General features: G+C 36.5%; 1 protein-coding gene across 1 annotated transcript; it reads right to left on the bottom strand.

Annotated features, from left to right (window-relative positions):
* Positions 1-709: 709 nt before the first annotated feature.
* LOC140241335 (peroxisomal N(1)-acetyl-spermine/spermidine oxidase-like) lies at positions 710-26,348 on the bottom strand. Its single transcript, XM_072321061.1, has 6 exons — positions 26,094-26,348; positions 24,694-25,257; positions 23,416-23,705; positions 20,401-20,536; positions 15,939-16,129; positions 710-4,261 (listed from the first exon to the last, which is right to left on the bottom strand). The coding sequence occupies exons 1-6, from the start codon at positions 26,323-26,325 to the stop codon at positions 4,076-4,078; spliced, it is 1,599 nt and encodes a 532-aa protein (XP_072177162.1). The 5' UTR covers positions 26,326-26,348; the 3' UTR covers positions 710-4,075.
* Between the last annotated feature and the right edge of the window lie 1,566 nt (positions 26,349-27,914).

The following is a 27,914-nucleotide window of genomic DNA, read 5'->3' as shown; positions in this document are numbered from 1 at the left end:
GATCCAGGAATTCCAGTAAGAGGGTGCGCCTTTTCAAATTCAAAGGGGGCGCACGCACCCTACCCCATTTTTTTTCTCTTGTTTTAACAAAAAATAAATAAATGGGGGCGCACCCCCGTTGCACTCCCCCCTGGATCCGCCACTGGTGTGCAATTTTTTGTAGGCTTTGTAATACAGGATCACATACACTCTTCCATGCTACTTTGATAATTTCCCACACTCTCAGGTTTACTGAAATCACGCTTATTGAAATTTATTATCAATACATAGCGAAGTATAAATCACTGAAATCACAACAGTCTCATACTTTACCCTTATTATACAACATGAATTCGTATTGGGCCAAGTTAGGGCCTACAGGAGTTGTGGGATATCAAGAACATGATATGCACATAACCTATGAGTTACAAGTTTGCTTTATATGCAGTCAAAAGGAATGTTTAAAAATCTGAAAAGAAGACATAAAGAGTATCCACTAAATAAAGGGCTTATAATTTATTGATAGCATTTTTTTTTTAACACAAAAGAATTGGAAAAACTTGTTGCCTAAAACGTCTACAGAACATACGTCCCTGGTCCTGACTAAATTCCAGAATGACAATAGCAGTGGTGCCTCATGTTGTGTATACAGTGTAGTTTCCTTTAACCCTATTCTAACTGGGGGGGGGGGGGGGGGGTCAAATTGACCCCCCCCCCCTCAACGTTTCGCGCCACGATTTCGCAACGCGCAAAGATTTTGCCGCGTCGTTTCACGACTTTTTTCATTGAAGTCTCCCGCATATTTTGAGACCAAATTTGCGACGTCCGGGTGCACCGTTTTGAAGTTACGTAATGTTTTGCATATGCATGTCAACCAAAAAACAGCTCAAATTCATGATATCGTGTGCAAATCCAATGCAAATTGTGTTTTTTGGTTAAACTGATATAAATTAGATTATTTCAACTTTTAACCATTAAAATTAATCAATTCTAGTGTAGATAAGCCTGAAAAAGTGCCTGCAACAAATTTTGGCAAAAAAACAATAGAAAACAAAAGGTCGAAAAAACAATAAAATACATAAGAAATTAACAAAACAATAAAAAAACAAAAGAAATTGATTTCGATTGTGCTATTTTTTTACACGAAAATTGTTTGATGTGTCTTGAGGAATTCTGACACAAAAATTTAGCAATCCTCCAGTCTTTTTAATGGAGTTATAGGTGAAAATATGATTTCATGCACAAATTTGCATAATTAATTTATTAAAAATAGAAAGGCAATATTTCTATTGTATGACCATGTAATCTTGTAGTTGACATCCAGCTCTATCTTCAGGCAAAATTTTGCGGCGATCGCGTGATCGGCGGCTGAGATCTGAAGGGGGGGTCAAATTGACCCCCCCCCCCCCCTCAGTAAAAACTTGGTCTCAAATAGCCCAGTTAGAATAGGGTTAATGGACTGTTATGATTAACATCTTCATATTCTGAGAATTATCAATACATGAATGTCAAACAGTCATAATATATGATCACATTTGGAAAATGTCTCCGTACAATCAAGGCATGCAAGGTAAAGAGTGTCAGAAATGTTTCTTTTCAAGGTTGTTCCCTATTTAACAAAGAAGTGTTACATGAATTACAAAATATACTTTTGCAACAATTTCTTTTATTCAAAACAGCAGTTCTCTTTGGAACACAGGACACTCCAGGACCAAACTCATTTCAATGGCTTTGCATCAGGGTGATGCTGAAAGCATTGTGTGTTCTGCCCACAGGTCTGTCGGGAATGTAAAAAAAAAAGTGTATGGAATGTAATGAGAAGTGATTTAAAGTACTTTGGTACAGAGGCTAAATACAGGGTCAAAATCAAAGGCTCTGATCAATGAAATCCACCTATACATACATCAACCGCCAGACATTATAATTAATGGTGGAAAGTAGCAATCACTTCAGAAGGCTGAGGCTTTCCAGACTGTCACATTTCTCTAGTTTATGATATGAATGATGCAGGAATAATATTAATGCAATCGATTATATTTAATAAAAGAGTATAAGACTAAGCTAATCCTATCACATCACCAAATACAGAGGACTCATGTTATGAACAACACTATGAACAAATCTCTAATAACAAGTAGGTTGATTGGTCCAAAAGTTTAAGTGGATATTGTAATTGATTTATATCTTACTGTGATACAAGTTCACAATATGACAGACAAATGCTTTTATCCTTGTTCCAAGAAATGTGTTACAGCAAATTCTAACGTATCATATATGTTGTCCAATGGATACCCCAACATGTTATGCTCCTGAATATACAGTCAAATGAAAGATTTGAGAGCCAAAGTTATTTTCATTAGACTACAATAGAGAACAATAGTAAAAACAACAAAAGACATTTATGAAGAATTTAAATATTCACACTGGCAACATATACTTTCCTTCATCAAAACTCAGGGGCAAGACATGAGCAACTCCATTTACTAGGCTAATATTCTTGATCACAAGACTGTGGGATAATTCTGACCACAGTTCAAATGATTGCATAGAACACATTTTATGGGAGGGTCATCAAAAACATATATACTGCTCTTAATGGCTAATGGTCTGAATGTCAGCTGGTCTCATTGTCAGATTTACATTAGTATAAAAATATATATATATATATTTCATTGCTGCACATTACTGAGTATTGACTGCATGTATTCAGTCAATTGGCACTTACATTAATCACTTGCAATTACAAGCATGCTTTCTATCAATTAGTAAAATCACTTCAAAACAAGAAGCTAATCAGGTGCACTATGGTTGGTTATATCGCAGGGAAGATGAATAAATGATATATCAAATAATGTTCTATTTTCTGATATAGGCCCTGTGATTGCTGACAAATAATGTTACACTTAAAGCACAAATCAATATCAAGAAATGAAATGATTTGACAACTATAATTTGACATGGGCAAATTGGCAAAATAATCTGGAATGAATAAACAAGGATGGTAATTCTCTCTTATCAAAGATTGTAAGAGCATACTATTTGATGCAACACTCTTTTTCCTTTGCCTAACAAAATATGAAAATAATCCATCAGGTGCCTTATAATCAAAGTACTGTAAGCTATCCTCTACTTACCACCTCTAAGAACTATGCCTTCTGTTGAATTACCCAATAACTTAAAAGCATGTGTATTATGCACATACATCCTCATTCTGAAGAGACTTTTACACAGTAATGTTTTGGAAGATCGTAATAAAACCAATGTAAAGTGCAGAAGCATTTTCTGAATTCCTACAGTATACATGTATATGAAGGAAGACCTCTAAAAATATCTACAATGTATGAAAGTGATGTTTATACAGGTGACCTCCATTATAACATTATAAAGTCCTAAGAAGCGGCAATTCTCTTGTGTGACATCGACATTTTGTCATAGCTGAACAATGAAGTATATAAAGATATATACAGATAATAATCATTTTACTTTGTTGTAATGAGAGTTTCAATATAGCCATGTCAGTTACAATGGGAGTGCGCACTGTACAAGGACTTTGGTCAAGGACAAGACATGCTTTTTAAGTGACAAAATCCTACACCAGTTAGGTCATTTTGTCTTTACATCCTACAATGTAGGTAGGAATATTTGTAGCTGTGATAGAGCCTATATATGCTGTACTGACAAAATCTTTCACATAGATATCAAGATGAAAATAAATACAAAACCAAGAGAAAAACATTCAACGTTACAATAATTTTGCAAGATCATGGCATGTATAAGGCAAGCAGTATCTATAGCCATACAATATAAACACTCATACGCATAATTAACTTCTCTACTTCATCACAGTTTCATCAAAAATAAAAACTTGCAAGGTATCCTATTACCTCTCATGTGAATATAACATACTCTAATTAATTATGTTTTACAGAAGATAAGTCCATGTATTCTTCATAAAATTTTCATTTAGCCTGCAGTTGGTACAAAGAGTATATGGAAAATATGCCTAGGGATATCATCAAACAGAACAAGGTATATAATGGTGTTATCTCTTGGAGCCAAAAAATTCCACTAATCTCAATTGTCGTGACCTATGACCTTACTCCACATTCTCTCTCTGCTGAGTTTCACTTCGTATCCTGCTGTCATCTTCACTAATTCTGAGCTTGGAGCTCTGGAGACAGATGTCACTGATGATTCTCTCTGCCTCTCGCTGTCCTGATAACATTGCACCATGAGTTGTGGAGTAGAACGTACGGTGGGTCGCCTCTCCTGCAAAGCAGATCTGGATGACAACAGGTAGAAGCATTGAGGAGCAAGCTACTTAATTATATGCAGAGCAACATGATTTCAGAATATTAACTGTCCTACATGGGACAGTGTATGAAATGATCATTGTCATAAATGCAATAAACTACATCCACATACCCAAGTGTCTTGCATAATGGATAAAGATCTTTTGTTTCTTGCCAAGTGAAATTTTCTTATCAAACATACTATTGGGTAGAGATTTCAAACAGAACAGAATGCTTTCCCATATGAAAGAGGTTTGGATAAAGAGGTTCAGCATATCTGTGAAATTCATTTAACATTTAAGCATGTAATGAAAGAACACTTGGTGTTACTCTTTCAAGAAGCAGGAGGAATATCATTAATCTTCATAAAAGTTAGAAAAGAGTCAAGGAAATGTGTACTATTTACTAAAAATGAAATCTTGTGGAATTCTCCTGTACATTCTTTAAAGAAGAAATCCACCCCCACAATAAATAAACTTCAAAACAAAGAGAAAAGGATTCCCTACAGAACAATACAAAAATGACAAAAATCAGATAAGAAATAAGTAAGGTGTGACATTTTGAAATTTTACATATTTTGAGAAAACATTTCTTGACTAGTCCTTACGAATATTCAAATGAGCAAGTTGATGATGTCATGCCCTCACAATTTTTCATGTATGTTATACATGAAATTTGTTTTCCGAAAAAATGAGAAATTTCTAAATGTCATATCTTCTTTATTTCTTATCCGATATGTGTCATTTTGTATCTTTCTGTAGGGAATACTTTTCTCTTTCTTTTGAAATTAATTCATTTTTGGGGTAATCATTGTCTTGCAGTGATGTCACAATATACTGGAGTTTTCTCATTCAGAACTGGTAGTACCAACATTGACAAAATTCTGAAACATATTGACAGATTTCCCTCGAACTAATCTTTTCTCCTTATATTGCTACATTCACTTTATCCAAATATTCATTTTTGGGTGGCATTTCCCTTTAAGTAAAGTTTTGTATACTATTAGTTTTGTTTTGTTTGTTTCTATGTAAGTGAGGTCAGAGACATTTTCGCAAGATGTTGTTTGCGGGAATTGACACTAATGCTATCGTTAATGCACTATTACCAGCGACATATTCGTGTGCTGTTAAATTCATGATCCAACTGTGATTAGCAATATTCGCGGAAATTAAACCCCTGTGAAATAACAACTTATGTAGTACCTATAACTGAAACCAAACTGCTAAACCAACACTGCACACTGGCACTGGTCCAACGGTCCCTGACCAGTAAAAATCAGCGTCGGACCAGAAACTTTCTCAGGAATAGACCAGTAAAAAATGGAAAAACTTGGTACCCGCTACTGATCCAACAGACAGGTCGGGTTAGTGTGCAGGCCTGGCTAAACTATGGCAAGATTTGAGAATAATGTCTTACAGTCACACGTCCAAATGGATTCACTAATGGGGAAACAGGTCAAGGAACACAACTTAATTATAAGTACAATTTCACAATGTTCCCTGACAAAAAGTTCTGTGGGATTTAGTGGTGTATTGACATGCTTCTCCCATACCTGCCATAGAGCTGGGGTTTAATTGATAATTGTGTAATGTCTGCATACATTTGAATGGAGTCTAGTATCCAGGACAGTACAATTTATAATCTATCAATGGGATGAATGATAATTTTATCACTACTTTTGAGTGAACATCATAACTACATTCCTCTCTCTTGATAACTGGCCCTACATCCTGCCATGGAAGATATTAGGGCTTAAAAACATTCCAAGGTTATCCCCACTCTAAATTTGATTTTCAAGACTTCATTATAGAATTATTGGGAATTGAATTCACACATGACCAAGACTGTGCCCCTAGTGTAGCCTCCCAACAAACATGTCAATTGGTTGTGTTTGATCTCTTCTTTCACTTGAGCTAGATGTTAGATATGATGCAGTCGATATTAAGATATCTCCCATAGGCCTACCGGTAGATCAGTCCTGCTATATCAACAACAACAACAACAACAACAACGACATAATCCTGGGAACATGAACCTATTGAATCTTATAAACCACTGTGGTTGATGTTGTATCTTTCTATATCTTTATCATTCACTGTTAGTACATGTGTTTCATATGATAGAATGAAAACTCTCTTTTTTTTTCTTTATTTGGGCAATAAATATTTTGGTTATGAATTATTGTTTTGTCAGGAGGAGGGTTATCAAATGCCTCAAAATCCCTAACTTTACACCTGCTCCTTATGGTGGCAGCAGAGTTTAGGTAAAAGTCTCATATTGGCTTTTTTTTTTTGGGGGGGGGGGGTGTCCAGATCTAGGGCAGATTTAATGAATTAAATCAGTTCCATGTGATCTTTATGCAGCATTAGACACACAGTAAAGAGTTGTCAAGAGTTGCACATTTGATGAGGATGTGGTGATGACATGTGCCGCAAAATTTCCCCAGTACGTAATGAGTTCAAGGAAAAATTGTATGGCTGCTACTTTCCTCCTTCCAATATAAATACAGTACAGATAAAAGCAATGATTCATATTATCCTAAAACATCCCTCACTGGATAACCTTCACTTTAACAGCGCACCGGTAATTGCAATTATTGCCCTCTGCTGCATATCACTACAGATGGCGAAGGCCTAGCAACAATTAACATGATGCCTTTCCACATTTACAGGCTGAGATTCAATATTCAGAACTAATGTCTGATATAAGAATATTTTATCACTTGTGGATAGAAATCAAACATATTATAATGGCCTTGTGGAGTTTGTCATTATGATAAACTACCCACGTGCCGGCACGTGACACAGCAATGTTAACATTATGTGTAGCCAAGCAACATTTGGACAAGAACAAATGAAAATGATAGTACATTTTAGTTGGTAGAGCTATATGTTTTTGTGTTTCAATATCAAAACTTATTTTACCTTGCTTTTGGAAAATTACAAAGTGATAATTAATTGTGTATCATCAAAGCATATCCACCGTTGACATGCCTCCAGGGGCAGAATTACTTCTTGTTCACAGTAACTATTTTCCAGATGCGCTGGAACAGTCACATAATAGTCCCCCCCCCCCCCCCCCCCTTCGTGTTCTGTCAGCACTAGAAGAAAAACATTTAGCATCTGTGTAATTCTGTCTGCAGCCTGTTAGCATATTAGCTGTCAGCAAGCTGCTCTACTCTCCCACACAGCTACAGCCCATAAGATTCTCTCAACCAATCCTACAGGTTTTGATGGCTCTGACCCCCCTACACTTTGTCATACACACCTTTTCCCATGGGCTCTATAGGCCTATGGGCTTACTCAGTTATGCCTCCCCTGTAAATGACAGGCTAATACATAAAATATGATTGAAAGCCCCTACTGAATATAAGAGAGACCAAAAGAAATAATTCTTGTTAATCAAAACAGCTTCTGTGATGGCATCTTGGGACCAGGTCGTAGTGAGTATATACCCTAAATCTTGTTTATAAGACAAGCTTTTTATAGGCCCACAGATGGCCGCTTCACCCACCATAACCTAAATTCATGTGTTTATCTTTTGTTTTGTTTGAAGCTGCATATTAGTTCATGCATATGCCATTTTGTCTATTTGTCTGAATTTAATCATGGAAATCAATGAATTCATGTTTTGCTTTTCTTATATTATAGTCTGCAATTAAAAATACAGACCTCAAATGAGAGCATTATGCAATTTCTACAGCAATATGAGTTCAAGGGATTTCTTGCATCTGAACACAACTTGACAAACTTCAATTGTGCAATCTTCAAGGGTCTTTGGCTTAAATTCTATTGAAAGCTTACTCATTGGCAAAATCTATCACCTATTAAGATTACTGAGCCATACGTCTGATCTTTCATTGATATATTTTTTAGGATATTGATCGCTAATTTTGAACATTGCCATACTTCATTCAAGTCTCAGTTCAAATGTAAAATTGAAAAGACATACAGTTGTATTATCATAGGAGTAGTATGCTAACAGAAAAATAATCAAGATGCCTGTTTAAAAGCCCACAAGATGCCTAGCTAGAAATGGTCAAACTGCACTGTAACTGTGAAAGCAGTGGATGATTCACTGGTACCTTGCATTATAACGGCAGGAAATACTTTGGTTTCTTAAACATCCTCACAATCCAGAAAGTTGACATACGATCACACCATGTGCAAATGTGTGTTCTAGCTGTATTTGCCTCTTATAGCTTTGAGTAAGAAAGCATGTGGTATGCAGAATATATATGCATGAACATTCACAACAGCTCTCTAATCATCAAACCATAACATACAAGGAAAAAGTACAATGATTTATACTATACTTATACTATCATTTCATACCTGCCAATCCTGAGATTTAATAAATCTGAACAAATAAAGAAAAATTATTCAACAATTTGAACTTTCATAAATTTCATATACTTTACTATTACAAATATTTCCAAAAAATCAGAACACATTGAAATTACTGCATTTTCTTTCAGTGAAAAATCTGAATTTTCAGATTAAAACTGAACAGTTGGCAGGTATGTCATTTGAACTCATCTGAAGTTCATTATATCAATTTGTCATCATCATTCCAACCTGTGAACATGGAGAAAAAAAAAATACCATGATTTGGAGCATCATACTTTTTGAAATCACAATCATCATTAGGCAAAAAAAAAAAATTGTTTGTTTGCCCTTAATTGTCAAAACCCAAGAGGGTCGGTAGGTCGGGTTTTTTTTTTTTTTCAATACCCTTTTCATCCATGTAATTTTGTTACTTTGGCAGGGCATCTCGTAATACACTCATCCTTCTGGCAGTACTTCGAGTTCTAGTTCAACTTTGTACAGGATGTGGCACAAGTTTAATGCACTCAAAACTCCAAGGGATTCATTCAAATCTATGTCTTGCCAGGGCCAGTATAGGCAAGGCAGAAACACTCACTGACAAACACTTATAACGTTCATCTTAGGGTGCGTTTATCAACTCTTTTTCTCGTCAGAAACAGGTTTTCCAAACAGCTTTCAAGGAAAGAATATGAAGTATATGACCCATTTTGTTAAATTTTGCAAACAGCTCCAAAAAAGTACCTTCCAGTGAGATGCTGGCAACTGAACTCCAAACAGTTTTGGTGCCATGACAGCTGGTAACGGATGCTGCAAAAGTAGCCATTTTGGCAGTCACGCTGCGCTGCGCCGGTACATCACATGCGCACAAATTTCAAATCCATTGACTGGATAAGATGTCTGTGTGTTCGTGCGCTGGCCGTCAATTCAGTGTAGCTCTCCCAGGTTCCTCTCGACCGAGTCACATTAAGTCATCAATTCGAACAGAAAGGGACTATTGGCAGAACCAAATGTTGCACGAAACCTGTTGTCAATACTTCACCTTCACTGGTAAGTCCTCAAATTAAAGAAATTTTTCGATTTTAAATTGATATTTGTCCGCGATACTACCCTGTCATGATCCTGAATGCTACAGTCCGCAGCCCCATTACGCTATGCGTATGGGGCTGCTGGTCGCAGTTAGCTAGCGCACTACCTATGCACGTAAGCCAAAAAGGTAGCTAGCATGCAATGCATGCTATAAAACGTAGCCTGCGAAATTTGTGGGAAAAAAATGAACTTGAAAGAGCAACAACAGCAAAAAACAACAAAAAAAAAACGACCCGAAATTTCCATGATTTTCGGTCGCTCGCAAAGGGCAAACAAACCATTTTTTTTTTGGTCTTATGTTTCCATCCTCTTCTGTAATCATATTGAACTCTGAACTTTCTTCTTCTGATTTCATGAAGAGCAAAACTTCTGAAGCTAGATCAGTTTAAGATACCTTAATTCATACAATGAAAGTAATGTGCTGCCTTATCAAGGTAACTGGAATGGTTTTTGTGTCTTTGGTCAGTTTGTTTGCAATGCAACCCCTTTGCTTTATACTCAGACTGCTAATGTTCACATTGAACCAGTGAGTCATGTGAATAACACAAAGTTCACTTAACTTTGTCAAAAACTACAGCAATGTGATATAATTTCATACAGTCATAGACTCTTCTAGTAATATAAACTGGAAATAAGCCATTTCAAAGGGCATGCGATGAATTTGGAGGGACTATTCTTTCTCAGCCGAATACATCTCTAAAGTTTATTTCAGTGAAAATCACTGTCTGGGCAACTTAAACATCTTACACACCATGCAAAAGGTGCAAGAACACTTATGAAAGTGGTACATAAAGTTCATAGGAAGTAAAGTTTTATGGTAGTGTCTTTAATTATTCAGAATTTACCTTTTGAAGTGAAAATTTTCATGCCATTACAGTTCCAGTTCACATTTGTTTCAATAAGACACCTTAGATGGATGGATATGATGCACGTTAAAACTGACTGAAATTGCTTTACATATTTTCTTATTTGAATTTGTGATTCTGACCCAAAAAAAAAAAATATGCACAGATTCCTACAAAATAATGTGTCACAAAAAGCTGAAAACCTCCAAAGTTCCGTTCATTTTGACTCATTTTCCTTTACAGGCTTACAAAATGTTTACCTTTAACTAGTCAACGTGCACTGATAGATGGAGGACAAAAAAGCCCACATGACGATGCTAAAGATTAGCTGGAAAATTGATTTGCTTATCTCAGATTACATAACTTGCGTCGCTGTTTTTAATACCTACTACCTACCATCGATACATTACTTGAATTAATCCAGTGGAATGTGTAATGACAGTTAAAACCTAAGAACATACCTACATTACGAAGAATTTCATGACAGAAAAAGTTCATCAAAGACTGCTCCCATTCAAGCCTACTTTACTCACATCAATGTGACAATTTAGAGAAATACCAAAACCCAAGTATAAATGTGGATTGAGTGAAAGCAGCAATATTCAGTTAGTAGAATGCATCAGGATAAGTTTGAGGAAAATCATACACTCTGTTCAAGAGTTATGAATTCTTTAAGTTTTTGTGCCAACATTGCTGGATAAGGAGACTAAAACACTTCAAGACATCATTCTGGACAATACAATAAAACTATTTAACATACAATATTTCCACTATTCTTGCATATGAAAGGGCACTTGTCTTACTTGTTTTAAAAAGTAAGGGAATGATGTTTCCCTTCACAGACGTCAGTAACAAGTCCATGAAAAGTGTACTTTTCATGAAAAATAACATTTTATGGAATTCTCCTATTTCTCTATATTGTTGTCCAAAATGACATCACGAAGTGTAACAGTCTCCTCATCCAGCAATGACACAAGCGAAACTTTAAAAATTCATAACTTTTGAATCAATTGTCCGATATACCTCAAACTTTCACTGATTGGTTCTACTAATATTGCTGCTTTTATTCAATCCACATTTATTTTATGGGCTTCGGTTTCCTTCAAGATGTGATATATATGTGATTCATATCATATGTTCACTTTCCATCAAAATATGCACTAGCACCACAAAGTTTGAATTTATTTAACTTTTAAACTGTGAAAAACAATGTCAGAAATGGAGTTGGTGAGTGGTCTAAAAACCACATTGTCAAAAAAAAAAAAAAAACTCAAAGGGGCTTGTCAGCTCTCCCTTTTTTTTTTATCGATTTCTAATGAAAAGTACACATTCCCTTGACATATTACTGACACTACTTGGACCCCATGGAACAACAGAATCATAATAATAATAAATCTGTAATGGGCAATCAATCTATTTTGTAACCTTTCTTTGATTCATGTCTGATATATGTAACGGTCTGTGTGTTTTCTTCAATGTGAAACGGAGAATAAATAATCAAACAAACACAGGTAATTTCATTCTCCCTGCCTTCTAGAGGAGATTGTGTTATTCCATTATGCTAGGAAAATGATCTGTGGAATTCTCTTTGTATTTTTATGTCATTCTACTGTGACTAAAACCGTGGAAAGATTAATTACTTTTGAGTGGATATTCTCAAGCTTCACTGTTGGGATCAACAGTTCTGCATTCACAGAATTCAAAAGTAGATTTGTGGTATATACTCCTTTGGCAACCTCCTTCTAGTGTGACCTCTTCAAGGATCCTGTAAATCCACCCCCACCCCCCACCCCCACCCCCCCCCCCAAAAAAAAAAAGACGGGGGGAAATAGGGTAATATGAAGAAAAAAAAATGTCGGAGATACAAATCTGTTTCTGGCAAATGTAAAGGGCCTTCCACATCATTCTTCACCAATCAAGGTTTATACAGTGCACTCCCGTTATAACGAAATTCCGGTTACAACGAAATAAAATTTAGGGCCGCAACATTACCAACTCTATGTATTTTTATTGTTTATTCATTCGGTTATAACGAAATTTCGTTATAACGAAAGAAAACTGCCGGTCCCGAGGACTTCGTTGTAACGGGAGTCCACTGTATGGGTATTTCTTTTAATATGGGTACCAGGAGTAATTGTGTGATGTCTAATCATGAAATTAGCTATGCTGGCTACATGAAAATAAATTTCTAAATAATTATGGTCATGAACTATAAAGCAGTCAGAAAGCTTTCCAACGGTGATACATTTTAAATATTTTGATAAAACCAACATGTGTTTTTTAAGCATAAATGTGTAAATATTTAATTTTTTGGTTTAAAAAGTGTGACATTTTTGGTAGGTTTCAGAAATAGTTTAATCTATACATTTTCCAAACAATAAAACTGCCCCTCAGAAATGTTCACTGACCAATTAGAACATGTTCATGCATACTGAATACACAATTCATGAGAAAATGTTACAGTCTCTTTAAGAGGTGAGTGCAAAAATAGTCGTTTCATGCGTAACATTTGGTGTTCTCAAAAATGTGTTACTCAGTGATATGTTGAAAGCTTTGTAGAAGCTAAAATAATCTGACACACAGTTGTAGCTTGCATTAAAATTGTAAGACTTGCTAACATTAAATAGAAATTAAGTCGAACTTCCATTCAAATTCAACAAAGAACAAGAAAAACATGATTTCATTTTCTGACAAACGTGTTTGGTGTTCTCGAAAAATGTTACTCTGTGAAATTTTGGGGTTGAATTACTGTCTTGTTCAAAACTCCCGTATCTTATAAAGTACCTTTTCTGTATGCATTTCCTAGGCAGATTAGAAGAGAATTTTCCTTCAGTCTACAATTTCTCAAGTATTGGCCTCATTGGTGAAATTTCATTTTGGTGTTCCTCTGAACACTGTTACTCCGTGAAATATTGAATTTCAGCCAAAATGCTAAAATATAATTAGGAATAGTGTTTTTAATTAAAATAAGGTTCATATGACCCTGTCATTTGGATTAAACAAAAGAAATGGGTACAGACAGTGTCAATTGTGACCGAATGTTCTGGAAAATGATTATTTGGTGTTCTGCATAAACCTGTTACACATGAAACCTCAGCCTGTGTAACAAAGTATACATCCTTACAGGAATTTCTTTGGAATAATAAAAATTTAGGCCATACCATGTCAATATATGCATTAATACTGATCTAAAACAGTTATTTTATTTGATTATGTATAGAATAGAGATACATTTATTGCAATCCTTCTCTCACATAGTAACAGAACACCATTAATATTGGTGTTCATGTCACACCGTGAATTAGGCCTTTTCCAATATGTTTGCAAGGTACTGCTTGCAAATATTCTATACTGGTTTATGAGTCTTTAGAACAAACATATTGGTGCATCCTGAACTTGATTTGACTCTTTCAATGAGGCTTTTTCAAACAAAACAAGTTTTAAGACCTGCCAAGAAAAAAAAATCATATTTTGTGGATATCTACAAAAAAGCACATTGAAATTGTACACAAAAAATTTTTCCTTATGCTCCGATTCATCTCGTGTGTTGCAAGTATGTTCATTTGCTACACAGGAGTGAGTAACAAATAGAAATTATGTACTTACAAATTAGAAAAATTTCAGAAAATCTACAAATTTTGGTGTTCATGTTACACATGAAACATTTATGGGGTAGTTGTGAATGAACATGTTACCAAAGAAATATTAGAGTATTTGTGAGTGTAATGTTTATTGGCTGTTATCTTAGATATAACACAGTACACAAACAGCTAAGTTTCATTACATATTAACCAATTCGAAAATTTGAGGTCATTGTCACACTTTGGTACCCATATTTATAGAAATACCCATACACCGGGTAGAGGCAATGAATAAAATCTAATTATATGTTTATGTCGACTCTAAGTACCTTTTGATTAACTCTATATTCTCCTCCCTGGAATAAGAAAAAAAAATATCAGACTGCAACTTGAACAAGATTTTCACACGTCAATTTACCATCAGGGAAACTCACAGGGTCACTCCACAACTATCATTAACAGCTGTTATCATTACCTACATGTACCGTCACACAATACCACTGCAGGAATCTACACAAACGAATGAAGGTTATCTGTTTTTACATCACTATCAGTGTTCTAAATTTTGTGGACACTAGCCTGGGTCCTACTTTACAGCCCTATAAATGGGACACATGACTAAACAATTAAGGTGTATACACCCAAACCTAAAAGGACAACTCTCCCCTGCACTGATAGCTGATCATTAAGGTCCATTTTAACATTTAAACTAACCTTAACTGAAATGGAAACCTACTGTAAAAGTGGAAATTTTCGCGGTGTTGAAATTTTCGCGCATTTCGCGCAACCAGAAACTAGCATGAAACTAAAAACACACGAATATTTTTGCTTGCCATACGTTCCTGAGCGTGATGTCTTGATTCCACGGGATTAAAAACACGCGAAACTCTTCTGACCCGGCCTAGCGCGAAAAATTAGTCCCGCGAAAATATCAACTTTTACAGTATCCCAAGAGGTGCTGAAAAAGCCACCACTGCCAAGATAAAAAAAAAAAATTTAACTATTTACTTCTATCAGTATCTAATTACACTACAACCAAGCAATACTACATTTGCAGTTGGAAAGTTTAATCTTCAAGGTTTGTAATACTGGTAGTTTTCAGTCCACTGACAAACTCCTGGGTTCCCCACTCTGGGACCACCAGTACAATTTGAAAGATTTACCTGGTATATCCTTTGCCCTACTACATGAATAATGTCAGATTTGATGAAATCATGTGAGGCATTTTAAAAGAGAATATTGAGAATACCTAAATAAATAAATAAATAAGTAAATAAATAAATAAATAAATAAGTAAATAAATAAATTAATTAATTAATACATAAATACATAAATAAAGAAATAAAGAAATAAGTACAGAAATAAATATGCAAATAAATGAATTGTCAGCATTAGACCCCATTCTATCCTGTTACAAATAGTGATGTCGAATCAGACCATCAAAAAAAGAAGAAAAATTAAAGCTTATTGCAAGCAAATTATGAAAGTCATTTCAGAGATGGGGTCAAAATATTATGACAAGCTGAATGGTAAGTTAAACTTCGTTTGTTTACCCCATAATATTAGTATTTACATATACAATGTGAAATTTTATGCAGTTGCACTGTTTTACATTGATTCACGTAATTTAGTAAATTAGATATCATAATCATCAACACAGGGTAGGCCTACTTATAATGACCATACAGGCTGCTATCTTCTGGTGGTATTTTTTCTTCTTTGACATGAATGGGTTCCTAGTCTTTAACAGGCATTTTCTTTCTCACTGGAGGTAAGATGCAACAGACTAATTAAAACAAGCTGATAGTCAAAGCATGTTGTACTTACAATGGGCCGAGTGTGTCCATCAGCCTTTGTCAAGCACACAGGTTCAGCCAGGGAGTCAATATCAGCACCAGAAGAGCCAGCTGCCACATAGGAATATGACCCTCGTACATATGGGTTGCTGTACCACTGGGACTTGAGGATACTCGTTGGGGCTGGAATGGCAGGGTTGTTGAGGAACTGACGCAGGATATCTGTACACCATTTACATGTGGATAATCATAACAACGTAATAGTGTTTGCATGTTTTTGTTAAGATTCCACACTATTGAATGGAGGTCAGTCCTCTCCACATCAAATTGGTTTTACTAAGAAAAGTCAGTTTAGGTTTCATTCAAATTATTTACGAAAGAAGGATTCATATTATGAACATTCAGAATTGCAAATTTCAAGATCTGCAACTGCTGATATCAATATTACATCTGCTTTGCATATAATGCCCTAATGACAACATCACACTTTCGTAGTCTGCAAACATGTGATATTCTATTTTGTTTCCTATTTCAGATTTCAATGGGGACAATTTGTTTTGCTTAGTTCAGTAGAGCCATCCCATAGACTATTGGTCACTCTGGTACTCTAATGGAGTCACAGAAATTATTAAAGACAAGGAAGTCAGAAAGTATAGTAATTCAGCTGAAGTTTGACATTTGTTCATAATAGCACTATGATAACTCAACTCACTGTCAAATATCTCAGACATTTCAAACCTGATTTTCATCAAATAAACTTTTAATTGTTCTTAGAATGGCATTCTCTTGAACATTTCATATAGACGGTTTCTAATTATCTCGCAAAAAGTTACAACCTGAATCCCCATATCAACCAGAACTATACTATAAAAAATATACACTGTATTATGATAATCAAGCATTTATAATGCATGCATGCATGTTTAAGACAAGAAAGTAAATGACGGTCATGGACCGCAAGAAGAACAGCCCATTATTGGGGTGACAGATGGGTAAATACACTGTACAACTTGATTGGTATATTGTTCATGTGGCACAGTTGTATGTATTTGCTGAACTTGTACCACAGCCTGTATGTACATGGCCATGATATACAAAAGTACCCATGAACCACTGTTTACATAAGATGTACCCTGTAACTAAACGTTGCTGATAACATCCAAACACCATATATCAGCAGGGATGCCCTTGTACGAGGTCATTTTTTGATCTTTTGAACTGATATAGAGCACAATATACCACAATGGTGAAAAACTTAGCTTGCGCTTTCAGAAGTGAACATACACAGGAAACATGCCATTTCACACACACGTCATGATAAAAAGGGGGCCATTAAGGTTGTCTATTGTGTATTAATCTCATGCAGTAAAACAATATTTCAGTTGTTCTTACATTTTGTAGCAAAATTCATAATATTAACTTCATATGATAGCCACTATATCATCAATTATTTTCATGAAAGTTTTGCTATTTTAACAAAAGTCACCAGATACTGCCTAAACCAAGGCTGTATCACACACTTGATATACTGTACATACATAAAACCTATCATGTCCCATTCATTTGCCTGTAGTCCATTGTAATGTCATGAGTTTTGTGGTGTTCTTTTTTCACCCCTGCTTCTCTTCTGTCTCCACCTCCTATCAATCTATACAATACACATGTACACTGTCTTTGTTTGTTTCAAATATTCTTTACCTTTACAATAATGTCACAGCCCCTCCCATTCTGTCTCCTAGAGATAGTGCATGACACTGCAGCATCATTTCATTATCAATTCAAGGATTAAAAATGATAATGCAATGTACTAATGTCAATCATTCAAGCCAAGGACCCCTGTGCAGCTCACTACCAGTATCATTAACGCCATGTGGCAATGGAGATATCAATGACAATCAAGAGACTGGTAGCTCATATTATACACATATTCACTACATCATTATCATCACATGCCACCAGGTATAGGAAGACATACACACACACACACACACACACACACACACACATGTACAGAGTTTGAATGCAAAGACAGATGAACATTGTTATCACAGTTTTGTAAGTATATAGGTCATCATCAAATAGAGACAGACAAATTTGATTTTTTTTTTCAAAGATACTGCATGTTCGATCATTACATAACAAGGAATATTTCTGATGACATTCTCAAAATTTTAATTTCTTTCTCTTTTTTAGCCTCAATTTCAAATATTTCAAGTTAATGAAAATGGATATATCTGTTTTTGCATGTAAACTCTTTTAATACACATCAAATATTACGGGAAGAAAACTCAAAGCACTTGTGGCATATACAATGCTAACATGCAATGAACGCATACAATAATTGTATGAATAGACTCATCAAATCATGCACTTCCCATGGTTCCTGGAATTGGAATGTGTTTGTGTTTTTTTGTAACAAGAAATAAAACCCACACATTCAGCCCTATCATTATTCTCTTGTACAGTTTTCTGACTGTGATTAAGAAAGTTGTTATGGAATGAGCAATAAAACAGCAATGCATGACTAGCTTTAAAATTCTATTCATTGAGTGTGTACGCAGAGTTTGATGTTACCACTTTACAATGATTATCAGCAATATTCTTTTTTTCCTATTGTATGACAGATAGCAAGCAACCTCTCTTTCTCTCATGAGAGGAGAAATATTTGATACTGTATTCAGAGAGAGAGACCCATAGTAGAGTGAATACGATTTCCAATATAAAACATCCTCAACTCATTTCGAGATTTGGATAGCCTGTGTGAACATAAAAATCACATTGAATAGTGGAATCTGCATAATTATCCAGATATCAAGGGATCGATTATTTTGGAATTTTCATAATAAAGAGCATGGAAGTGTATGTGTTAACACCAGAACAAAAAAGAAAAAAAAAATGGGGATTTTTTTTTTCCCCTTTATTCAAAACACACATCACCAATGGGCAAGAATACAAGGGCAAGGGTCACTAATTTGGTAGATTTTGGCCAAACACAGTTTGGTCAACAAATTTAATCACAATCGGCAATTTGCGGAATATTTCTGTCCATCTGAAATATATCTTATACCCCGTTTATACTGCTAGGGGGTTTCAGAGCCTCCTCGAGGAGGTTCGAAAGCCCACTCTGAAAAAGCAGCCTCTCGTCTGTTTACACTGCTCGCCAAAAGCAGACCCTGGCAGGCCCTAGCAGGCCCAAGTGTCTTCTTCCCTCTGATACATGGCAAGGGCTTTTGCATGAAAGTGTGCAAGTTGAAAAGCTTTCTTCATCGGGGATTGGTCGAGACAGCTGGGTTGCTTATGTAAGCAGGCGATGACCTTCAGCAATTACCTCCGGGTCGGCTAAAAAGCAGGTTCTCGAACCCCCAAGCGTTTATACTGCAGCGAGGCTCCTCGAGGCTGCCATAGTAACCTCTGAAACCACCCCCTGTAGGTGGTTTCAGAACCTGACCTGATCAGATCTCTTTTTCTGAATTCTATCTGTTTATATTGAGCTGAAAGGCTGCTCAATGCTGCTATAGGAGGCTTCAGAATCCCCATTTTGCTTAGTATAAATGGGGTATCAGTATTTGAATCATGATCATTGTCCCACTATTTTTTCTTTGTGAAAACATGGATTTCATTGCTTTGCATGAAGAGACATGGAATTGGTGTATAAATCTGTACTGATGGTGAAGACATATAGGATTGTAATAATGGCAGAGCAGCAAATAAACTTTTCACTTTTAGAAAAAAGAGCAGAAAGTGAACAACATAATTTTGAGGTCAATTGAATCAGCACTTGACAATCAGAAATTATACGAACAGTACAAGTCAACTGATGTTTATGTTACCCCATTGAGGATGGGCTGATTTTGCTGCAACATGCATTTCCAATAGACACTTGCCCGAGTATACTTGGAACTATAGTCTTCAACGGGCTAAATTTTGAAACTGTACAGGCCTACCCGTAAAAAATTAAAGTACACCTAGTTTTGATTCATGACATGAAGGTAATGTAGTGCATTGTAATTTACATTAATATGAGATGCAGTCTGCCCACTCCTCCCACCTTGCCTTGCACATTGCACACAAATAAAAATCATAAAATATCCTCACAGTGGTCTTAATGGCCTTAATACACTCACAAAGGAATGTGCAATATTTGTCTGCTAGCGAAGTGGTACCGGTATATATAACATATTATGACTGACAAGAGAATGTCTTCTTACATTGACTAGTTCAGTCATCTGTCTATATTCTGTGGCAAAGACTCACCCTAACAAATCTAATCTCACAAATCATACAAAACAACATCAAACCTTGAGGTGTCAGTTTTCTTGAATTTTGTCTCCCTCTACAAATGAAATTTGTAAGATTACAACTTCTGACCTATATTTCTGCAATTGTGATCTTACAAAATTCATTTGGGTAGGGAGGCAAGTTGACAAGGAGACTCACACCTCAATCTTCAGCCCTCTGGTTAATAATGTGTTGCTTTATATATCAAACCTTACCAGTCAAGGTGTCTGCTATGCAGGTGTTGTCCAATGTTTCAATGTATTTTGCTGCTTTGCCACAAGTCCAAACCCTCAGCAACCTGGGATTGCCAGCAACTCTTTCAATGTCTGTTATATACATGTACCATTCCTCCTGCAACAACAACAAAAAAACAAGGAAAAGTAGAAATTACGCGGTGTGTAATATATGTCCCCGCCGGAAGTGGCATTTTGTAACAAAATGTGCAATATAGGTAAAAAATCAAGGTCAAAGGTCAAAGAAGTCAAAGGTCAAAATTCTGTGTAGAAGTTTTGAAGCCCTCACCTAGTGCCATCACATAAAGCAAATGGAATCGAAATTGGGTTAGAAATGACGAAGGAGTAGCATTTTGTAGCCAATGTACAATATAGGTCAAAAATCAAGGTCAAAGGTCAAAGAAGACAAAGGTCAAAATTCTGTGTAAAAGTTTTGAAGCCCTCACCTAGTGCTATCACATAAAGCAAACGGAATCGAAATCGGGTTAGAAATGGCGAAGGAGTAGCATTTTGTAGCAAAATGCACAATATAGGTCAAAAATCAAGGTCAAAGGTCAAAGAAGTCAAAGGTCAAAATTCTGTGTAGAAATTTTGACGCCCTCAACTAGTGCCATCATATAAAGCAAACGGAATCGAAATCGGGTTAGAAATGGCGAAGGAGTAGCATTTTGTAGCAAAATGTACAATATAGGTCAAAAATCAAGGTCAAAGGTCAAAGAAGTCAAAGGTCAAAATTCTGTGTAGAAGTTTTGAAGCCCTCACCTAGTGCCATCACACAAAGCAAATGGAATCGAAATCGGGTTAGAAATGGCGAAGGAGTAGCATTTTGTAGCAAAATGTACAATATAGGTCAAAGGTCAAGGTCAAAGGTCACAACTGAAATTCTGTGTAGAAGTTTTAAAGCTCCCATGTAGTGCTATCACATAAAGCAAACAGAATCAAAATTGGCTCATAAATGACAGAGAAGTAGCAAATTGAACATTTTGATCACACACAGACGCACACACGGACGTACGGACGCACGCACGGACGCACGCACGGACGCACGCACGGACACACACACGCGTACGGAGCCCGTTTCATAGTCCCCTGCTCGAACTCGTTCGGCGGGGACAAAAATGCAAAAACATAAATTATACCCTAACAAAAAAGTCCCGTGGTATTTCCTGTGGTACATGTGTACCTGTTGGGACCACACAATATACCATACAACTGATTGTACATGAATGTTACCACTGGTACTGTGTGGTAATGTATCACAGTCTCATGTGGTAATGTGTAGCTGGCTGTGGTATCCATGGGGTACCCTATCATCCGTGTTTATGTCCTGTGGTATTCTGTGTGGTATGTGGTGGTAACACACAAAATACCACAAAAATATTATTAGCACAGGCACTGTGTGGTAATGTACTGCAGGCTCCATTTTCACTTTTCTCGCATAATAAAATGAGCACTTGACTTGCCTCTTTCAGAAGGCAGGGGGAGTAATATTACCCTTAACATATGTCAGTCACAAGTCGAGGGTTATGTGTACTGTTTCCAACAAATGAAAATCTGTGGAACTCTCTTTGTATTTTCCTTATCAAATATTGTTCAGCACATGTGACACTATATACACTGGAGTAGTTTTCTCATCCAGCAGTGACTGCACAAAAACTTTAAAGATTCATAACTTTTTAACAAACTGTCTGATTTTCCTCTGAAAGACTTTCACTGATCAATGCATTTTACTGATATTTCTGCATTCTCTCAATCCTCGTGTAAATGAAGGTGGACTTGTCCTCCAAGTACTATTATTTCACAGTAAGAGCTGAAAACTGTCATTTTGCACTTACATGTAAGTCAAATGGCATCTGACCGTGAAAAATTTTGCCAGACTGTACACCAAAGTTAATCATAATCTCTTTTTTTCTTGCAATAGGGAGTGAGCTGGACAGATAGATGGACAGACAGACAACAGAAAATATAATGTCTCTAGCACCCTCCAGACCAAGGTAGTAGAGGCATAAAGCAGTTTAACATCTTCAACTGTATGCTATATTCCAAGGAGTGAATTCCTTCATAAATTTATATGTACATGTACTTCTAGCACATTGTGATGCTTTTTGTAAGAATTTGAGGCATGCTATACTGCATCATAGTTACCTGTTAATAAATTTCCAGGCTATGCCACTCTAGATGTGGCGGTTAGCATGTGACCTCTAAGTATGTGATGATTGCCATGGATTATCATATTCAAGACAGATTATAAAACAGCTGCATAACACAACAGTACACCATACAGTATGTTTACAATTTAAACATTTAGAAATTTGACAGTTTTCAGTACTTTCTTCCAAACTATGCACGTAAAGGTGATGATGTCAGCACGAGATGGTGAAATCAATGACTCATCTGACTTGCATTCATGGACATTGTCTATGACTCTGACTAATATCAAGGTTATGTGTTAAAAAGTTAAAAAAAAAAAACAAACAAACATGTTCGAATTCATAGTGAAGATGAAATTTACAGACATTATGAAAAGAGAGATGGGAAACAGAACAGCTAGTGACAGTTTCATTGATAGCAAATGAGAAACACAAAATTATGGAATTCTACAGGTAGTTTTTCAAGGTTTTAATAAAACAATAATATTGGTCAAAAGTATAAATTCACATCAAATAAGCTGATGGCCATCAAAGCTTGACAGCTCCATCTGTAATTCATCTGTACAGACACACAGACACCCACACACACACACAACAATACAGTACCAGTCCCACACACGGACAATCATCCACATTATAACTAATCTTTAGAAAAATGATTTCATGCATTTAAGGCTACAATTTCTCGAGATTCAATCAAAAAATGGAATTAGGTCATTGTGTATTAATGGAAAACTAGCAGAATTGCAGACTCAAGCATTATGCTCCACATAAGACCTACAATATGTATATATATTGTATGAGAAAACCTTCACACAAGAGCAAAGAAGGCCTCTTTTTTTCAAACCTTTTTGAAGTCATCTTTCATGATATCTGACGGCTCCTTGTCCCATACAAGACAAAGTCCACCCCAGTCCTTGGTCCAAAATGGTGTCTTGTATTCAAGCCAGATTTTGCCAGCTGTTCCAAAACCCATTCTAGCAATGAGGTCAAGTTTGGAAGCTGGTAGTGGAGGAGCAAACATGTGAGTGGCATGTTCCTTGAGGTAGCCAAGAGATGATGTCACCACAACGTAATCTGCCTCATATTCTTCCCCATCATCACAGGTGATGAGAATAGGCATTTCTTGGCAATCCTCTGTGGCAAAATAAAAATGTATGACATACTCAATAGCAAGAGAGGTGTAGGCTCAATCATTGGCTAGCATCTAGTTATACCTCTACCAGTAGGTAAAACCTTCACTGCTGGTCAAAGGTCATAGGGTCACAAAGGTCATGAAATAAGTTTATTAATCTCCTAATGACTCAAGAACGGATGAATGGATTTTCACCAAACTTGCACAGTGTGCTGACAATGAAGTAAGAAATAAGTTATTAAATTTGGGGTTATGAAATGAAATGTCAAATATCACATATGGGTCATAAAGGACATGAAATAAGTTAAATCGCCCAATAACTCAATGACAGATGATCAGATTTTCATCAAATGTATTGTGCAGATATCTATTTACCCCTTTTATAGCTGCACAGATCACTGCCTACGAAATGGCAATTCACGGCTGCTTGGCAGAGGCATGCCTTCTCAAAGCGATCCTCTAGTTCGGCTATAAGATTTTGACGATAGTAAATGTAACTCACAAGAATAGATTGGATGCATTTGTACCACAGCCGTGAAACAGTATCCTTAAACTGACTGGCCTTTGTCACAGCACTTGCCTCAAACAGTGTTACAGAGACATCAGTTTAGTAACCAATGAAGGTAAAGTCTTGATGAAGGCCAAAACATTGTTGTGTGTGCACCTATGGTGGTTGCCCCTCTAAGAAGCTCACAACTGATGTATCATTTTTGTCATTCTGCATTTGAAAAGCATCATCAAAATATGTGTAATGTTACAACTTTGCAAGATTCCCAATTAATACTTACCGAAATTTAGTATTCTGCACTCTTTGGATATAGTTGCATTCCTTTTACCTCATTTATCTTATACAAACTGAATTGATAACAATTAGTTATATTCTATTGATGGAAAATTGAGTTGTACTTGTTTTGTGTGTTTGAGCTTGTATGTTATCTTGATTATGTGATTTTACGCTCCGACTTCTAGAAACAGACAAGAACTTTTCACCTTTTTTCTCTGCATTCCAGTTAACTGTCTGCACTGGCTTGTTGAAGATTATAGTCTCTGGGGGTATATTCTTCAGAAAAGTGTCCAGAAATTCTTTGTAGCCATTGGCAAACTTCATGTTCCCAAGTATCTCTTTGTATTCGCCGAAATCGGCTAGCATGAGGTCATGAAGATTGTTACAGGCACTATAGCAACATTCCCTGATCACCAGTTTTCTGAATATGTTGGCTTTGGTCCGCTTTTCTTTCGGGCTGCCACCAGTAGCACGGAAATATTTCTGGAAGAAGCGCATCATGAAGGCTCCAACTGTCTCATCTCCACAGTTCCTGCGCTCTTCACAGTGTGATTCAGCCTGTGTACGGAAGAGGACCTCACTGTACATGTCACTGACCTCGGATATGAGACTGCTGGGTACTCGCTTGCTGTCCTGCTGATGAATGTTGTACTGGCTAAATCCTGGAACACAGTTGATAAGCTTGAGCTTGTTTGCTTTAGCCCGATGGTAAACAGCATTGCCCTCACATCCATGTATGTACTGTGCTCCTCCCTCAACAATGCCTCCAGCTGATGTTGTTGTTGTCATTTGTTTTTTGAGGGGTGATATGTAGGAAGAGACAGCATACATGAATGAATCAAGTTGACAATGGACAATGGTTTTCATGTTTTTGTTATTCTCACATTTAATCATTTGATATAATCATTTCAATTCTACCCAGTTAACTTTAATACCCGTATCTACATGTATTTGACATGCATCAATCTCTACTGTCTGTCTCTAAAAATATGTTCCACTTGTTTGGAATTCACAAGAGACAATAAGCCTACTCTTCAACAAAATATTTTCACCCTCCATTTTTGTTCCCCATTCGTACATTGGGTTTAAATTTTTACACAGCCCAGTCGCTGTAGGTAGCTGTATTTGCACAGCGTACTTACAGCGTCTGGTCAGGCTAGTAAATTACAACATTGACTTCATTATTCACAGAGCCAAAAACATAACCATAACTAGCATTATTATACTGCTCACATATCAAAGGATGTTTCCTTACAGCTTCTGCAACACTACCAGACCACATCGGTTGTTGCAATGAACTCAAGCATGCTTAATTATGACACAAGACTGCATTACACATCACATAATGGTAGACCATGAGGACTTGCTTGCACTTTTCAGCAGAGGGCCAGAGCCATATACAGAGACAGAATATGTAGTACCGGTAAACAATGACTTTGGTATTAAATAGAACTACTCTCTAAAATGGATTGCATTTTTTTTTTAATCCTGTCAAAAAGAGTGCATTCTGGATTCTAACTCTGGCAATTCTGGGTTTTAGGATTGCCCTAACACTATGAATCCCCTTTCCCTGGCAGAGATTAGACTAACACACAGTCTTGCATACCGAAAGGGAGAGTGACTGCTCGACCACCCGGCCTCTCCGTTGCTTCAAGAACAGTAACTTGCACGTCGATATCGCCAACTCCACCGCTCCATAACAGTAGGTTCTCGGCCGCACTCAACCCGGCCAGCCCAGCCCCGATGACGCACACATGAAATGTTCTCCTGATCCTGTCGGGTTTCAAATCATTCTGCTCTAGACCAGTTTGCCGTGATATTATTTCTGATTCTTCCATATTCTGTTCTAAAATGAGCTCTGTTTTTTCAATAGAAACCTGCTACCAAGTGTTGCTCTAACAATTTCTGGGATTAGAAGCACACAAGTAGTAAACAGAGAGTTCGATCATAGCGGAGAATTTTCACCGTATACAGCTGCTCGTGTTCTATGCAGTGCGGAGTCGCGAATCTACTAGGTGCACAGGATCGGACAGCGATGTGCATGGTACAGATCTGTGTGGGAATTTACTGTCAAAGACGATTGTTTACAACCGCAGACGGAAGTTGCGCAATGCCTTCTTTTCCATCTAGTCAGGTCGCTAAGTGAAATTACCGTTACACGGCGGATAAAAGCACCAAATTTGGAGAGATGACCCCTCAGGACCTACTCATTGATATTTGAGTAGGAGCCCTCTGCAAAATTTTTATTTTCATGGTATAAATGCTGAATTTCATTTTGCAGAAAATTTAGCGGGAATATGAAACTTTCGTAAATTTTGAGAGGAGCTACTATCGCAAAATCAAAATGCGTGCGATTATAAACAATACATTTGATGCCAGTGGCAATTTGCGGAAGTTTCATGCTGCGAAAAAAAGGTCGTCGGCTCCAAGTCACGAACATTTCGTGTCAGGAAAATAACACCGTTTTTATGTATCTGAGAGAGTAAAGTAACGAAAACGAGGTTCACATTTGTGGTACTTTTTTTCATTTTCATGGAACTGGAAAACATGAACCCTATCTTGAATTCCATGATCATAAGTTTTGTTTTGTTATAATTACACAAATATGAGACTTGATAGGAATATGCAACCATCATTATTGTGACCTATAGCATTGGTTTTGTTTTGTGATAATTACACAAATACAGTATGAGACTTGATAGGAATATGCAACCATCATGTGGCCTATAGCATCGGTAGTCTTTGGATCCGAGACATGAGTGCCCCATTCTGAACTTACGAGAAATATCATCAAATCACCGAGTTTTGTTTTGTTTTTTTTGTTTTTTATGCAACCATAAAACAAACAAAACACACAATATAAACAATGTACAAATGACCAGCCTATGGCATTAAAAAGGGTTCAGTAATGGAATAACACAAGAAGATGGATGTCTATGAGATATATGAAAATAGAGGATCAACCATTACAAAAGCATGGACCACTTCCTCAAATGACATTGTAATTTACCTTTCTTTTGTGCTATAGCATATTACGTTGTCCCTGTATATTATACTTCACCCCACTCTCACTTGAATTCCACGGGGTTCAAGGTAGGGACCGGCATACATATCTCTCGTGTGACCGCTGAAATTCGCGTATTACTTTAGGGAGTGGATTGCTTATACAGATTGCTCATCACTTTAGTATTGCTGTGACTTCATGTGAATATCAGATACAAAACGTACCGAAAATGTCGTCATATCGATAAATTTGTGTCATTTTACAAATAGAGAGCCTAATTCATTAGAGTCAAACATGCCAACATTCTGTTGAAATTAAATAATTTTTGATCGAAAATTTGTCTTCTATAAAAGTGATTGTTTTACAGAGCTTCACGTGATTACCAATGCTTCTTAGACAAAATATACTTTGTCTTGAAAGTTT

This window comes from Diadema setosum, chromosome 18, assembly GCF_964275005.1.
Source record: "Diadema setosum chromosome 18, eeDiaSeto1, whole genome shotgun sequence".
In the NCBI taxonomy this organism is placed as follows: Eukaryota; Metazoa; Echinodermata; class Echinoidea; order Diadematoida; family Diadematidae; genus Diadema; species Diadema setosum.
The sequence above is the reverse complement of the archived record's forward strand: the minus strand, read 5'-3'. Positions and strand labels throughout refer to the sequence as shown.

Excerpts from the sequence above, each read along its gene's own strand:
- LOC140241335 (XM_072321061.1), bottom strand. The coding sequence starts at position 26,325 with ATGGAAGAATCAGAAATAATATCACGGCAAACTGGTCTAGAGCAGAAT. Across the intron at positions 20,537-23,415 it reads TGAAAGATGACTTCAAAAAG|GAGGAATGGTACATGTATAT; the intron begins GTTTGAAAAAAA and ends TTGTTGTTGCAG. Across the intron at positions 16,130-20,400 it reads CATAGCAGACACCTTGACTG|ATATCCTGCGTCAGTTCCTC; the intron begins GTAAGGTTTGAT and ends AATGGTGTACAG.